General features: G+C 39.6%; 1 protein-coding gene across 23 annotated transcripts in view; it reads left to right on the top strand.

The window, feature by feature from the left end:
• Positions 1-13,135, top strand: part of neb (nebulin) — a 64,812-nt gene that overhangs the window by 33,142 nt on the left and 18,535 nt on the right. For 19 of the 23 annotated variants that reach the window (XM_028590700.1, XM_028590717.1, XM_028590720.1 and 16 more), the window contains 35 exons: positions 488-685; positions 1,144-1,248; positions 1,381-1,485; positions 1,585-1,689; positions 1,800-1,907; positions 2,024-2,137; positions 2,313-2,510; positions 2,981-3,085; positions 3,311-3,415; positions 3,512-3,619; positions 3,713-3,820; positions 3,929-4,036; positions 4,152-4,256; positions 4,376-4,480; positions 4,579-4,677; positions 4,800-4,904; positions 5,087-5,191; positions 5,290-5,394; positions 5,631-5,735; positions 6,311-6,415; positions 6,580-6,684; positions 6,834-6,938; positions 7,139-7,243; positions 8,237-8,341; positions 9,798-9,899; positions 10,036-10,143; positions 10,252-10,356; positions 10,466-10,570; positions 10,666-10,770; positions 10,927-11,031; positions 11,157-11,267; positions 11,372-11,482; positions 11,899-12,000; positions 12,355-12,459; positions 12,988-13,077. In XM_028590700.1, the coding sequence (XP_028446501.1) occupies positions 488-685; positions 1,144-1,248; positions 1,381-1,485; positions 1,585-1,689; positions 1,800-1,907; positions 2,024-2,137; positions 2,313-2,510; positions 2,981-3,085; positions 3,311-3,415; positions 3,512-3,619; positions 3,713-3,820; positions 3,929-4,036; positions 4,152-4,256; positions 4,376-4,480; positions 4,579-4,677; positions 4,800-4,904; positions 5,087-5,191; positions 5,290-5,394; positions 5,631-5,735; positions 6,311-6,415; positions 6,580-6,684; positions 6,834-6,938; positions 7,139-7,243; positions 8,237-8,341; positions 9,798-9,899; positions 10,036-10,143; positions 10,252-10,356; positions 10,466-10,570; positions 10,666-10,770; positions 10,927-11,031; positions 11,157-11,267; positions 11,372-11,482; positions 11,899-12,000; positions 12,355-12,459; positions 12,988-13,077 (3,870 nt within the window). Of the gene's footprint in view, positions 1-487; positions 686-1,143; positions 1,249-1,380; positions 1,486-1,584; positions 1,690-1,799; positions 1,908-2,023; positions 2,138-2,312; positions 2,511-2,980; positions 3,086-3,310; positions 3,416-3,511; positions 3,620-3,712; positions 3,821-3,928; positions 4,037-4,151; positions 4,257-4,375; positions 4,481-4,578; positions 4,678-4,799; positions 4,905-5,086; positions 5,192-5,289; positions 5,395-5,630; positions 5,736-6,310; positions 6,416-6,579; positions 6,685-6,833; positions 6,939-7,138; positions 7,244-7,598; positions 7,701-8,236; positions 8,342-9,797; positions 9,900-10,035; positions 10,144-10,251; positions 10,357-10,465; positions 10,571-10,665; positions 10,771-10,926; positions 11,032-11,156; positions 11,268-11,371; positions 11,483-11,898; positions 12,001-12,354; positions 12,460-12,987; positions 13,078-13,135 lie in introns of all 23 variants that reach the window. The other 4 variants (XM_028590721.1, XM_028590701.1, XM_028590699.1 and 1 more) reach the window with 3 other exon arrangements.

Raw genomic sequence — 13,135 nt, 5'->3', positions numbered from 1 at the left:
TACTAGACAAAAGAGGGGGGAAGCTCAGTCCTCAGTAAGATTTTTTTTGCGGAACATGTCTGATACGGCCATTGTAATAAAAACCCCAAGTAGCGAAATCCGTCCTCAGCCCATATAAATGACCATAACGAGCGTGGGAGCTGCCTAGCTAGGGAGTTTATCGCTAGGAGCTCGCTTTTCTGGTAGTTGAGCTTGTAGCCGGAGCAGGTCGTCCGCATACAATGAGACTTTATGAGTTGTGCCAGATCGTGTGATGCCCTCGAAACCTTCCTCCAAGCGAAGCCAAACGGCCAGCTGTTCGATTGCGATAGCGGGGACAGAGGTCAGCCCTTTCTTATTGATTTTTTTTAAGCATTTTCATCGCTTTTATGACCAGAGATTAGGATTTACAGTTGTTCTAATCCACATAAGATTTATTTTAGGTCAATTTGATTCACAATGGTAATGACAATGTCAATAACTTTCCATGGTATGCATGTTTTCACAGAGGGTCTACCAGAAAGACTACCATCAGAGCAAGACCAAGACCCACCTCCCACCTGACATCATCGCTAACAAGGTTGCTAAGCGGTGCCAGGACATGCTGAGCGACGTCCTCTATCGTACCTACCTGCACCAGTGGACTTGCCACCCTGACCAGGAAGACGTCATTCGTGCCCGCAAGACCAACGAGATTCTCAGTGATGTAAGTCGTTCTTCAGGGCACATCTGCTGCTTGTACCTGACTTTTGCACAACGTCCTGTAGTAGACGTTTGGACAAAATCAAATCACATCAACTCTTTTATGTTAAATTATGTTAGATGCACAGGCAGTGTACTGTACTATATATACATTGGATTATTGGTATTTGGTATATGATAAAAGCTCTCTTCATAAAGACCTTCTAAAAATTAAGAGCTGTTATTTGCCAGCCCAAATCTTCTTGTTATAATGAACAAAGTGAAATTTGCTTTGTTACTACAGTGTTTTTGACAAGCAGTTCCTATGCCAAGACAAATGTTTGTTGTACCTGCACAACATTAGAGTTTAACGTGATATACAGTAGATTTATCTGTTTGCTAACATGAGATTGTACAAAATTTAGATGTTCTCTTCATTATTAGACATATAATTGTGTGCTTTTTGCTGTTGTCATTCGATAGGTGTTCTACAAGGAAGACCTGACCTGGATGAGGGGTATGGGTTGCTATGCCTGGGACACACCAGAGATTATTCGTGCCAAGAAGTCCTACAACCTGCAGAGTGAGGTGAGTGTAAACATGCAAGACAACAGGAAACCTTCAGAAATGTACTTCATAATGTATGGTTTATATGATTAAATTAAGTTCTTAAGTTCATTGAACTATGATAATTTACCCATGTAATATCTTCCTTTCTAGCTTAAATACAGAACGGAAGCCAAGAAAGAATTCAACAATTACTCCATTGTGACAGACACCCCAGCTTATGTGACTGCTGTCCTGGGTCACACCTGGGCCAGTGATGTGAGTGAGCTGGACTTAAAAACATGTATATATATATATGTAGTGTTTGAGTTTAAAATGCCTAGTTGAGTGCATTAATTAAACAATTGTCATTAACAGCTCAACTATAGGGAGGCTTATCATAAGGAGAAGCACATGTATACCACTATTCTGGATACCCACGACTATGCCAGATGCCACGACTTCAAACACTTCTTCAGCAACGTAAGTGAATATAAACATATCTCTCTTTTAGCCTGTGACACGACTAAAGATATCATCTTGGTAAACGGCATGTTCACATGCAATGTGTTGATAACGTTCTCTGTCAACAGAATATTTACACTGCAGCCTGGGACAAAATCAAAGCCAAGAGCTACAGTATTCCACATGACTCACACGCCCTGAAACACGCCAAACAGCAAAAGATCATTCTCAGCGGCGTGAGTTTCACTTCTGTTAATTTCATTCCATGTTAATACTGTGCTGGAATTTTGTTTACATATGAGTTTGACCGTTCAACTTTAAGAAACATTATGAATCCTGTTGCCCCTTTTAGGTGAAGTACAAGGAGGATTATGAGAAGTTCAAATCCCTCTACAGTCTGCCCAAGTCTCTTGAGGACGATCCTGCCACTGCTCGCTGCGTCAAAGCTGGAAAGCTGGTCCTTGATGTAAGTTAAATTTGTTGAGCCATTTCATCTCCCACATGTCTGAATTTCTTTTGAAGAATACAGGAGGATTAGCTCTAGTTTAACAAACAAGATGCTAAAATGCATCGAACTGTATTGTTTTTGCGCATACACAATGCGAGAACTAAAATTACCCATCTGTTGTCCATCTTTATAGCGTCTGTACAGAGAGAAATATGAAAAGACCAAGGCCAAGAACCATATCCCAGCAGACATGCTGGAGATCCTGTCTGCCCGCAACACCCAGTCTACCGTCAGTGGGATCCACTACCGCAAGTATCTGCATCAATGGATATGCCTCCCTGACATGCAGGTGTACACCCAAGCACGCAAAGTCAACGAGCAGCTCAGTGACGTGAGTAACTACTCTCAGCTTGATATTCTGTGCTTGTTACTGCATAGCCTCAGTAGCTACATTTTAGTCAAAGGTACAGCCATATTCTTGCATATATTTTGTCAATTATATTATTTATGATGCTATACCTTCTTTTTTAACTTGCATTATTTAGCAATGTATAAGTATCTTATACAGTGCAAGATAATTTCATAGTAGAACCTTTTCTTCATCCAGTTACCTGCCGCCTGTATATATTCTATATTTATAAATACATTGAAAATGTAAGGACCCCACATTGAGTATTGTGTATAATAAAGAAGACATAATATTCAAGAGTTTTCAGAGGCATTGATGGGTATGGTTCAGAAAGTGCCCACACTTTTTACACTTTTTAAATCCATATTCTGTATGAAAGAAGGGTCAGATTTGAACCAGTTGCAATACATATCTGTCAAAGTCACTTAACATGTGTGTTTTGTTGTGTACAGATCATCTACAAGGATGACCTGAACTGGCTGAGGGGTATTGGCTGCTATGCCTGGGATACACCGGAGATCATCCGTGTCAAGCATGCTGGTGATCTTCAGAGTGAGGTAAGACCTCAGTATATTCAGTATATACCAAAGTATATTCATTCTCATGCTGCCCTCTATTTCACATCCTCTTCAGTTATTTGGTTTAACTGTTTTTTCCTCTTCTCTTTGGCACTCAAACAACTTTCACTATCTTCCTTTTCAGCAAATTATCCATCGACTAATACTACCTAATTTTTCATCAGAAACCATGCTGATTATCATGTCCTTGTGTTTCTATTCCAGAACAAGTACAGAGCCAAAGGTATTGAGTCTTTCAAGAACTATTCGGTGGTGATCGATACTCCAGTGTACGAGACATCCAAGCAGAACTCTGAGAATCTGAGTGATGTAAGTGACACTATGTTCTTAACAATGTCTATATTTCATTACGTAACAAAAAATCATGATCATGTATTTAATCTTTTTTTTCTTCTCTTTTTCCAGCTGCACTACCGCTATGATTACAACACCCATATCAAGGGCACCAACACGTCTCCTGCTGTTACCATTGACACAGAAAGGGCACGACTGGCTAACTACATCCAGAGTGATGTAAGATAACAATCCTTAGTATTCAGTCTACCTGTATATGTATACTGGAAAAATGTTTTTACAAATTCACCTTGTTGTCTTGTCCTCTCTCAGAACTGGTACAAGGAAGCCAACAAGAGCTCCATGCCCACTGGTTACTCCATGCCCAAAGACACCCCACTCATCAAGCAGGCTAAGATGAACAGCGTTGTCACCAGCTATGTAAGTACAATCGCTGTCTTGAATCATCCAATTATCCAGCAATTCAATCTTTTTGCCAATGGAGTTTTGTCATTACTGAATCATATACTTTTGCTTTTATTTGGGTAGGTGAAGTACAAGGAAGCCTATGAGATGACAAAAGCAAAGGCCTACACTCTTCATCCAGAGGGTGTCAACTTTGTCAACTCAAGGAAGGCTAACAAGATCACCAATGATGTAAGATAACACACTGCTGCTATCGTTGACACCAGACACAGTGTTGATGGAGATTTACTACTGATACTTTTACTGGATAAAACAATCTTATATGTTGCCATCTTTCTTTCCCCAGCGTCTGTATCGGGAGATGTACCACAAGCAAAAGGATAAGATCCACACAACCTACGACACCCCCGATATCAAACAAGTCAAGATGAACCAGGCACACCTTAGCGACGTATGGAACCATTGTCACGCAACTTTAGTCATTCATGTACCTATTTCTATACATGTGGCTCGATGGAGTTGAATAGTATGTTCTATTCATGCCACATTTTTGTTCCATTCTCATCTTAGTTGTGCTACAGAGAGAAATACTACAACACCAGAGGCCAGCTGATCTCTCTGCCTATTACGCCCCAGCTGATGCACTGCTACCACGTCAATGAGATTACCAGCGAGGTATGGAGAAAAGAGCCATGAGTTTCACACACATTTTTACAATATTAACTGTAAAACTTTAGATAGAAACTTTCATTAAATTCATTTTGTGTTTTTAGCTAAAATACAAAGAGGATCTGACATGGCTGAGAGGCCTTGGCTGCTTCTTGTATGACACCCCAGAGATGGTCCACGTCCGCAACATCACCAAACAAAGGGTATGCATTTCCATTTGGATGAAATATCCTTTTTTATATAAATATTGTTTATTTTCAGTTATGATCAATTCCTGCAGTAGCATCACAATCCTTTGTATGGCCTGTTGTCTTGTCTTTTATAGGTGACCTATCCAGTGGAAGCTAAGAAGAACCTTGCCAACTTCTCTGTGGTCCTGGACACACCAGAGTATAAACGTGTGACTGAGCTAAAGACCCACATGAGCAATGTGAGTGGTTTTCCCAAACACACTTTATATTAATAGTCTCACATTGTCAGGTCTCAGTTAAGTAGCTTTCAAATAGCTCAGTGTATCCTGAAGTTTATGTTCAGACAATTGTTTGTGTTCTGTCAGAATTGCTTTTGACAAGCAGGCTTTTGACTTGACTTTTTCTGCTCCTCTATTTTCAGATGATATACAAAGCCCAGAGCAAAGAGGAAATGGCTAAGGTCACCACCACTGGGGACTCTGTGGAGCACCAGAGAGTCAAATGGGCCCAGCTGCTGACTAACAAAGCAAGTTCAGATACATCATCACTTGCTGAATGTATCATTTTGAAGAGTTTTATTATTTTACTGATAATCTAATCAGTATTTTATCTGTTTCTCTACAGTACCAGTACACCGATCTGGCTGCTAGGGAGAGAGCTCATTTCACTCAAGAAATTGACACTCCAACCATGGGCCATGCTAGAAAAATGAAAGTGGTCTGCAGTGATGTAAGTCTTCATTTCATTATTTTTGCCATGGTTTCCTAGCAGCGGGCTAACGTACCTTTGTTACCCCTCACCACCGTAGAATTGAAATGAATATATATCTTAACAGTGTTTGTATTTGTATTCAGTTATATTTTGTAGCTGACTTACTGCTACAGAATAGGAAATACTGTGAATGCTGCAGTGAATTCTGATCTAACTCTCTTCTGATGTGTTGCATAAATCATTTCTTCCCTTAGAACAAATACAAAGACCAGTATGAGAAGATGAAGCACAGATACACTGCCATTGCTGATACGCCTCTCCTGATCCGAGCCAAGAAAGCCTACCTCCAGTCCAGTGATGTGAGTATGCTTATTGGCTAACTGTCATAACAAACAATAATATTCATATCAGTGCAATGAACCAGGGAAGGACTTTTTCATTTTTAATTATTTGTAGCTTTCCCTATAGTTCTTCTACTCAACCGTCCATTTAGCAGAAAACCTGTTTGAAATTTGTTTAAAGTTTTATAATTCCATTATCTTAATGAAAAATGTATATTAAATGGTCAGTGTTGCTCAACTGCCTTCAAAGCACTATTCTAAAAAACTTATTATTAAACCTGTTACTGAAACTACTAATTAAACAAAGAATTGTGTCTGCTACGATAATCTAAATATTGTTTCATGAACTTTAAACCATACTACAAAATACGTGTGTGTGTGTGTGTGTGTGTGTGTGTGTGTGTGTGTGTGTGTGTGTGTGTGTGTGTGTGTGTGTGTGTGTGTGTGTGTGTGTGTGTGTGTGTGTGTGTGTGTGTGTGTGTGTGTGTGTATGTGTGTGTGTGTGTGTGTGTGTGTGTGTGTGTGTGTGTGTGTGTGTGTGTGTGTGTGTGTGTTTGATGAAAATCTGACACATTTTGTTTCCATGTCTTCAGCTGCGTTACAAAGAGACCTTTGAGCTTGCCAAGGGCCACTACCACACAGTCAAGGATGCTCTGGACATCACCTACCACCGCAGAGTCACTGATGACATCAGCGAGGTCAGCATTTGAAATTAGCTGATTGACTATTTGTTGTGCTGATTGACTATATGTCTTTGCACACTTATATTTACACAATGTTAACAAAAAATGTAACATAATTTTGATATGAGCTCTTTCATCCCTCATACTGTCGTGTTTCTGTCTCCATCTCTCTACATCAGGTTAAATACAGGGGGAAGTACATTAACTCTCTGGGTACATGGAAGTCCATCCCAGACCGTCCTGAATTCTTCATCAGCAAAATTGCCAGTGATAACATCAGCGCTGTAAGTACTTTTGACTTGCATTCCAAAATGATGCAACCTGTGTTTTTATTTATTTTTATATTCACCCACAGTAGAGAGAAGGGCATATAGTATCATTGACATACTATGTTACGTTTGAATGAAATCCCCCTTTTTATGTCCCTCTTTAGGTCAAGTACAAGGAGGATCTGGAATGGCTGAAGGGTATTGGCTGCTTTGTGTGGGACACACCTGAGCTGGTGCAAGCTGAGAAGAACAAGACGCTGTACAGTGAGGTGAAGGATCTATTTATTTATATATTTGTAATGTCAATCATTTCATAAGATGTTGTAACAATACTTGTTTGTTTATTTCATTCCGAAGAAAATACCATATACTACTGTGATGTCTAAAATGTATAGTACATTATGGTTTTTATTGTACTATATATTTTTTTGTGCATGTTCCTAATAACAGTTTCATTTCTTGTTAACAGAGACTGTACAAAGCCTCTTTTGAGAAGAACAGAGGCAACTTCAAGTATACTTGCGATACTCCGTTCTTCCAGGCTGCCAAGTATGCCTCCACTCTCATCAACAATGTGAGTCCCTTCATTCTTTAGCCCTATACAGTCATTTATTATAATTAGTTTGTTGAGACCCATTTGTAACATAGAAACTTTAATTGTTAATCACATTTCTCTGTCTTTGTGCATCTCTATTGGACTCTTAGCTTGAAGGTAAAAGAGTGTGAATTCATAGTATTATCTGATTATTGACTTTAAAGACCCGCTCTTTTTATGAGTAACCGTAATACCAAGTGTATAAAATGTGTTCATTGTTCTTCACATCAACTTGTTTTAACCACCCTTTGTTCCCTGGAAAAGTATCATCACTTGACAGTGCCCATTGTTTTCTGGACATTTGTCTCTAACTACCTTCTGACATTCTGAGCAGAGGGCCTACAGAGCTACTTATGAGAAAACCAAGGATAAGTTCACCATAACTACAGATGATCCTAGGTACCTACTGGCCAGGGAGAACAATAAGATGAGCCAGGTAACCGTTCTGGTCGACTCGTACGACTGGCCTGCCTCCTCCGCTGCTACCTCCAGACCTCTGACAGTGGTGCATGAGGTCGTCGCCTGAACTGCTGTTGGTCGTCATCGACGCATGATAGTTCAACGCGATAATTGCTCTTCCTTCTGTATCAGTCTCTGTTTGTTCTTTCTTTCTTTTAGTCCCAAAGAGGTCATTGTAAACCGTGCCACTTAAATAGCAGCTAGATAGCTATCTTGAGTGAGCAGGACTCCTTTAATCTGTGCCATCAGATAGACAGTTTAATCACTCATATAACTATGATTAAGTTATGCTTATTAGATTATGAATGATGTCCAAACAAGTCATTATCAAGCTTAGCACTACTAAAGATGAAGATGTATGTCCCTTTGAAGGCACAGATGAGGATTAGCAACTCCTTTGTCACACTTGGATCTCCGGAGTACTTCTCTCCAGTCCTCCCAGTGTTACTGCGGTTTTTTGTGTGTCCTCAACTATGGCATGCTGTGTGTGTATCGTTGTGTGTGTTTGCACAGGCAAGGTATACATCCAAAGCAAAGGGCCTGCTAAAGAGTGGTTGCAATGAGCTACACCGCCCTGACATCCTCACAGCCCTTTACCAGTCCACTATGAGCAGTAAGGTAAACAGCCACAGAGTGGTGAACCATGGTAACTCCGACCCCTGTCCACAAACAAGCATAAAAAATCCCTCTATAGTTATATACCATGTTACTTTGTTCCTCTGTGCTGTTTCTGGACAAGTTCTTATCACATCATATACTCCTCTTGTATAAACTCCTTTCCTCCATTCAAACCACTTAACTCCTAAAAGGGTTTTAACTCCCACACATTCCACCCTTCTCTTTCATGCTCTAATCCCTCCATCACCTATTCACATCTCTTAATGTCTCATTGATTTATGAACCTTTACCTCACTCTAAAATGCAGTGCAGTAGTTGCGTGACAGATGTATCTAGAGTCAGATATGCAGAAAATTGCAGCATTACAGACCACAATTTCTGCAGAGACACAAGATATCATTCATCCATATATCACCTGATATACAGTTACCTTCTTTTATTGTCATTGCACAATATTATACAACGAAACTAAGTAGAATTCCTAGTGGTGCATTCACACATTATTAAACATTACTTTAAAATAGAGAAAAATATATATTATTTATTTTAAAATTGCAATTTTCTGTGACCTATAAAACAGTAAAATAGCTGAGATATTGCACTTTTGGATATTGCACCAAATTGTTGAGTTGTAGTGGCTCGATATACATGTGGTACGTTTGGGAATAAATACGTACAAACGGACATTTGTTAAGGCCTATGTGTATATTTCATACAGTTTTCTTCCTATAAGATTTTGTTACTCTACTAAAATACCAAATTCAGCCATTTTCAGTTACTTAACACAGTTTTTTCTTGAGTAAAACTCATCTTTATTGAAGCCACTCTATATATCAGCCTCAGATTCAGTGAGCAATAGCACAAGATGGACTGCTGGTCACCATGAGCTACAGTAAGTGGGCACTGCAGACTTTCATGACTGAACAGTGGTAATGTGTCCTTGTCCTCATTTTCACCTGGAAAATAACTCCCTCTATGTTTCTGCATGTTTCATAAAGCATGTTTTTCTAAACGTATGCATGAAACCACTTCACTCATACTGTATTTTTCACATAATACATGTTAGTCAACTGTTTCTGACTTTGCTGTTAGAGAACTATCCAAGAAGAACAAGAAACAGAACAAACAGTACAACAACAGTAAATGAATAACAAAATAATCTAATTGTTCTTACCCTTTAGCTGTATTATGTAATAACAAAGGGATTTGAAGTCAAATGATCTTCATCTGAATTTACTTTGAGGAGGACATCATTTGATGCTAAAATGTGACTTTTTGTCCACCCCTGTCTCTCACTTAAATTGTCTTTCTTTGGAAAGTTCATTCACCCCTTTTCTTGGATAGTTTTCGTCTTTACTTCAACTTCATAAATACACATAAATAAAAGCAAATGATTACACTAGTAAATTGATTATGAGTGGTACTAACTTTACTGTGTTTACACCTCCTCCATCAGTGGAGGTACAGGGAGCAGTATGAACGTGCCAAGGACAAGTTCACCTCAGTTCTGGAGACTCCTGAGTATGAGGCCCACAAACGCAGCAAGAAAATCGGCGATGTGAGCTTGAAAACAAATTTGTTTTTGTCTAGTGGGTTAAATGTTTTGAGTTTTTAACAGTTAAAAGGTGCTTAATGATTTCTTCATGTTTGGTGTCTTTTTAATTTCTCCTGACTATGTGATGGTTACTCCTTAGATCATCTACAAGATGGAGTACAACAAGACCAAGGCTAAGGGATACACCTTGCCATATGACACTCCATACCAACAGCACATGAAGAAGGTCAAGGATATCACCAGCAATGTATGTCCCACTCAGACTGGCTGCACTTTCTTTCTTACAGAGGCATAGGTAGCCAAAATATGAAATACATGTTTGTGTTTGATGGTGTGTTTGTCATGCATCTTGCAGCTGAAGTACAAAGAAGTGTATGAGAAGAGCAAGGCCCAGATCAACATGGACCCTGAGGCTCATTCGATCCGTGCTGCCAAGGAGGCCTACAAGAACATCAGCAATGTAAGTGTCTTTGGTGACGGTATCAGGAAATGTCACATTCTGTACATTTTTGATTAGTTGAACTCAAAATATCTGGAAATATTGATTTAATATTTGCATCCGTTCTTAGCTTGACTACAAGAAGAAATATGAAGCCACCAAGAACAAGTGGATCTGGACAACAGACAGACCTGACTTTATCAATAATGCCAAGAACTCCCTGCAACAGAGTGATGTGAGTTGGTGCCTCTTCTTTATTTGTGTTATTTTTTTATTTTAACAACATCCAACAGTGTTGTTCTAATTCCACTCCCATTGTTTCACCCACAGGTTGAGTACAAGTACGACAAAGAGATGATGAAGGGCTGTGTGATACCTGTAGTTGATGACAAGTTGACCCTCCTCAATATGAAACATACTGAAATGTCCAGCGATGTAAGTTTTTCCATCTCTTTATTACCTTCTCTATGATGAAATGAAATTACTAGAGGGCAGAGAGTACTCAGTTTCCAATATCAGAGGACAATATTTCTTCAGAATTGAATGTTTAACATGTTGTCAACTAATACTTTATTCGTTATTTCTTTCCAGGTGAAGTACAAACAGAAGTATGAGAAGGAAAAGGGCCACTACATGCCTGTCTCGGACACTCCTCAAATCCTCCATGCTAAGGCTGTGCGCACTCTGGCATCAGAGGTAAATTTAATTCAGTAAAAAGTCAACCATTTTTTGTACAGGTTAAGAATAAGATATATTACACTTAATAGCTGCTTTTATGACTTTAACTATACAACTGTATACATTCTTATTTTCCTCCTCAGAGCAAATACAAGGAGGCCAGTAAGAAGGATATGCAGTCGGGCTCATTCACCACCTTGTCCGAGACTCGTGACACTGTCCACAGCAAGGAGATCAACAAGCTTATTAGCGGGGTACAATTGTCTCACGTTTATTTTACAAAATGAGCTCAGCCATCTCATAATCCTGGACTGTTTTTTTTGCGGTTGGCCTTTATCATTCTCTTCACTCCTTACAGAAATTGTACAAAGCGAAGTTTGAGAAGGAAAAGGGCAAATCAATATATAACAACATGGTTGTTCCACCTGATGTTCAGCATGCCATGGGAGTAGCCAAGAATCAGAGCAACGTGAGTCATTGTATTGATTGTATTTAAAGCATACAATCTCCATGTTGAAAGTATCACAGCCTCTCGTATTTCTCTTTTGATTTGCTGGTCAGTTTTTGAATCCACTTTTTTATACATTATATGTTCACATTCTATGAATAATTTTGTCAGATGGATTGTTCATATTGTTATTTTATTATTTGCACGTTTGTCCGTCCAGGTAGAGGGATCCCTTCTCAGTTGTTCTTCCTAAGGTTTCTTCAATTATTTCCTGTTAAAGGGTTTTTTGGGGGGAGTTTTTCCTTACCCGATGCAAGGGTCTGAAGACAGAGGGTGTCATATGCCATACAGATTGTAAAGCCCTCTGAGGCAAATTTGTGATTTTTGATATTGAGCTATATAAATAAAATTGACTTGACTTCTGCCCAACCCTACAGATTGCCTACAAGAAAGATGCCAAAGCCAACCTACACTACACTAGTGTAATCGACCGTCCTGACATAAAGAAGGCTACCCAGGCTGCCAAACTTATCAGTGAGGTAATCAGCAACTACAGTATATGCGTAAAACCTGTACACACAAAGATAGAAATATGCAAAATCTCAGTGTGCGTAGGTCTGGTAAGTCTGGACTATTAATCAGAGGTTTGCATAGAAATTTAAAACACCAGTCCAGCACCTATGAAGCCAAATTGTTCATAAGAAAATGATTGAAAAACTGTTGAACCATCAACACTGTTTAACTGAAAAATGACATCATACAGTGCATACAGTGCACAAACAACACAACAACAATAAAGACTTAGAACTAAAGATGAAACAACAAAACAGTTAAGACCACCACTGTAGTTTGTACATGGTCCACTGATTCTTGTTTGGTCTTGTCTCTATCAGATCGGCTACCGTGACAAGGCCCGTCAGGAGGCCAGCCGTGGAGGTTCTCTGGCCCACCGCCCAGACATTGCTCTGGCCACTGAGGTGTCCAAGCTGAACAGCCAGGTACACCAAACCACATCTACCATCTGTCTCATGAAGCCCTGGGCCAGTCATTCTGCTTTTCCACTGGTTCCCTACAGTCAACATCTCCTAGAAAAATGTTTCCCTGATTTATCATACAAGATGGCCGGAATCAATCAGTGGAAGCCATATCACTTCTTCACTATCTCTTCTGTCGGGGTGTCATTGTCAGATCAGCTTCCGTTAGCTGAAATTTGCAGAATAGCATTGCTGTTGTAGATGCTTAGCTGCAGTCCTAACAATAAACCTAGCAGCCTTTCCATAGCGCTTCCTCTGCCATCCTGCATTATAATCCATGTCTTAGTCTGTCGTTGTGATTCCATGAAAGTACATTTACATGTTTAACTGCTCATATCATTGTACATGTCCCCATCCTCAAACCTGTCCTCTTACACTGCTCTTTCTTCCTCCATCCTTCTATACCTTACTCTTCTTATTTCTCATCTCTTTCCTCTTCCAAAATGTCCTGGTCTATGTGTTCTCATCCCTCCATCTCACTGCGCTTTGTAGGTGGAGGCCAAGCCCTCCCTCCATGGAGCAGCTTCCTACGATACCCTCCAGATGCGCCACATTAAGAAAATGAGTGCCATGACTAGTGATGTAAGGAGGTTCATGCCCTAAAACTGAAGGGCCGCTACTAAATGTCTGTCTCCTCTGT

Source organism: Perca flavescens, chromosome 11 (genome assembly GCF_004354835.1).
Source record: "Perca flavescens isolate YP-PL-M2 chromosome 11, PFLA_1.0, whole genome shotgun sequence".
Taxonomy (NCBI): domain Eukaryota; kingdom Metazoa; phylum Chordata; class Actinopteri; order Perciformes; family Percidae; genus Perca; species Perca flavescens.
The sequence above is the reverse complement of the archived record's forward strand: the minus strand, read 5'-3'. Positions and strand labels throughout refer to the sequence as shown.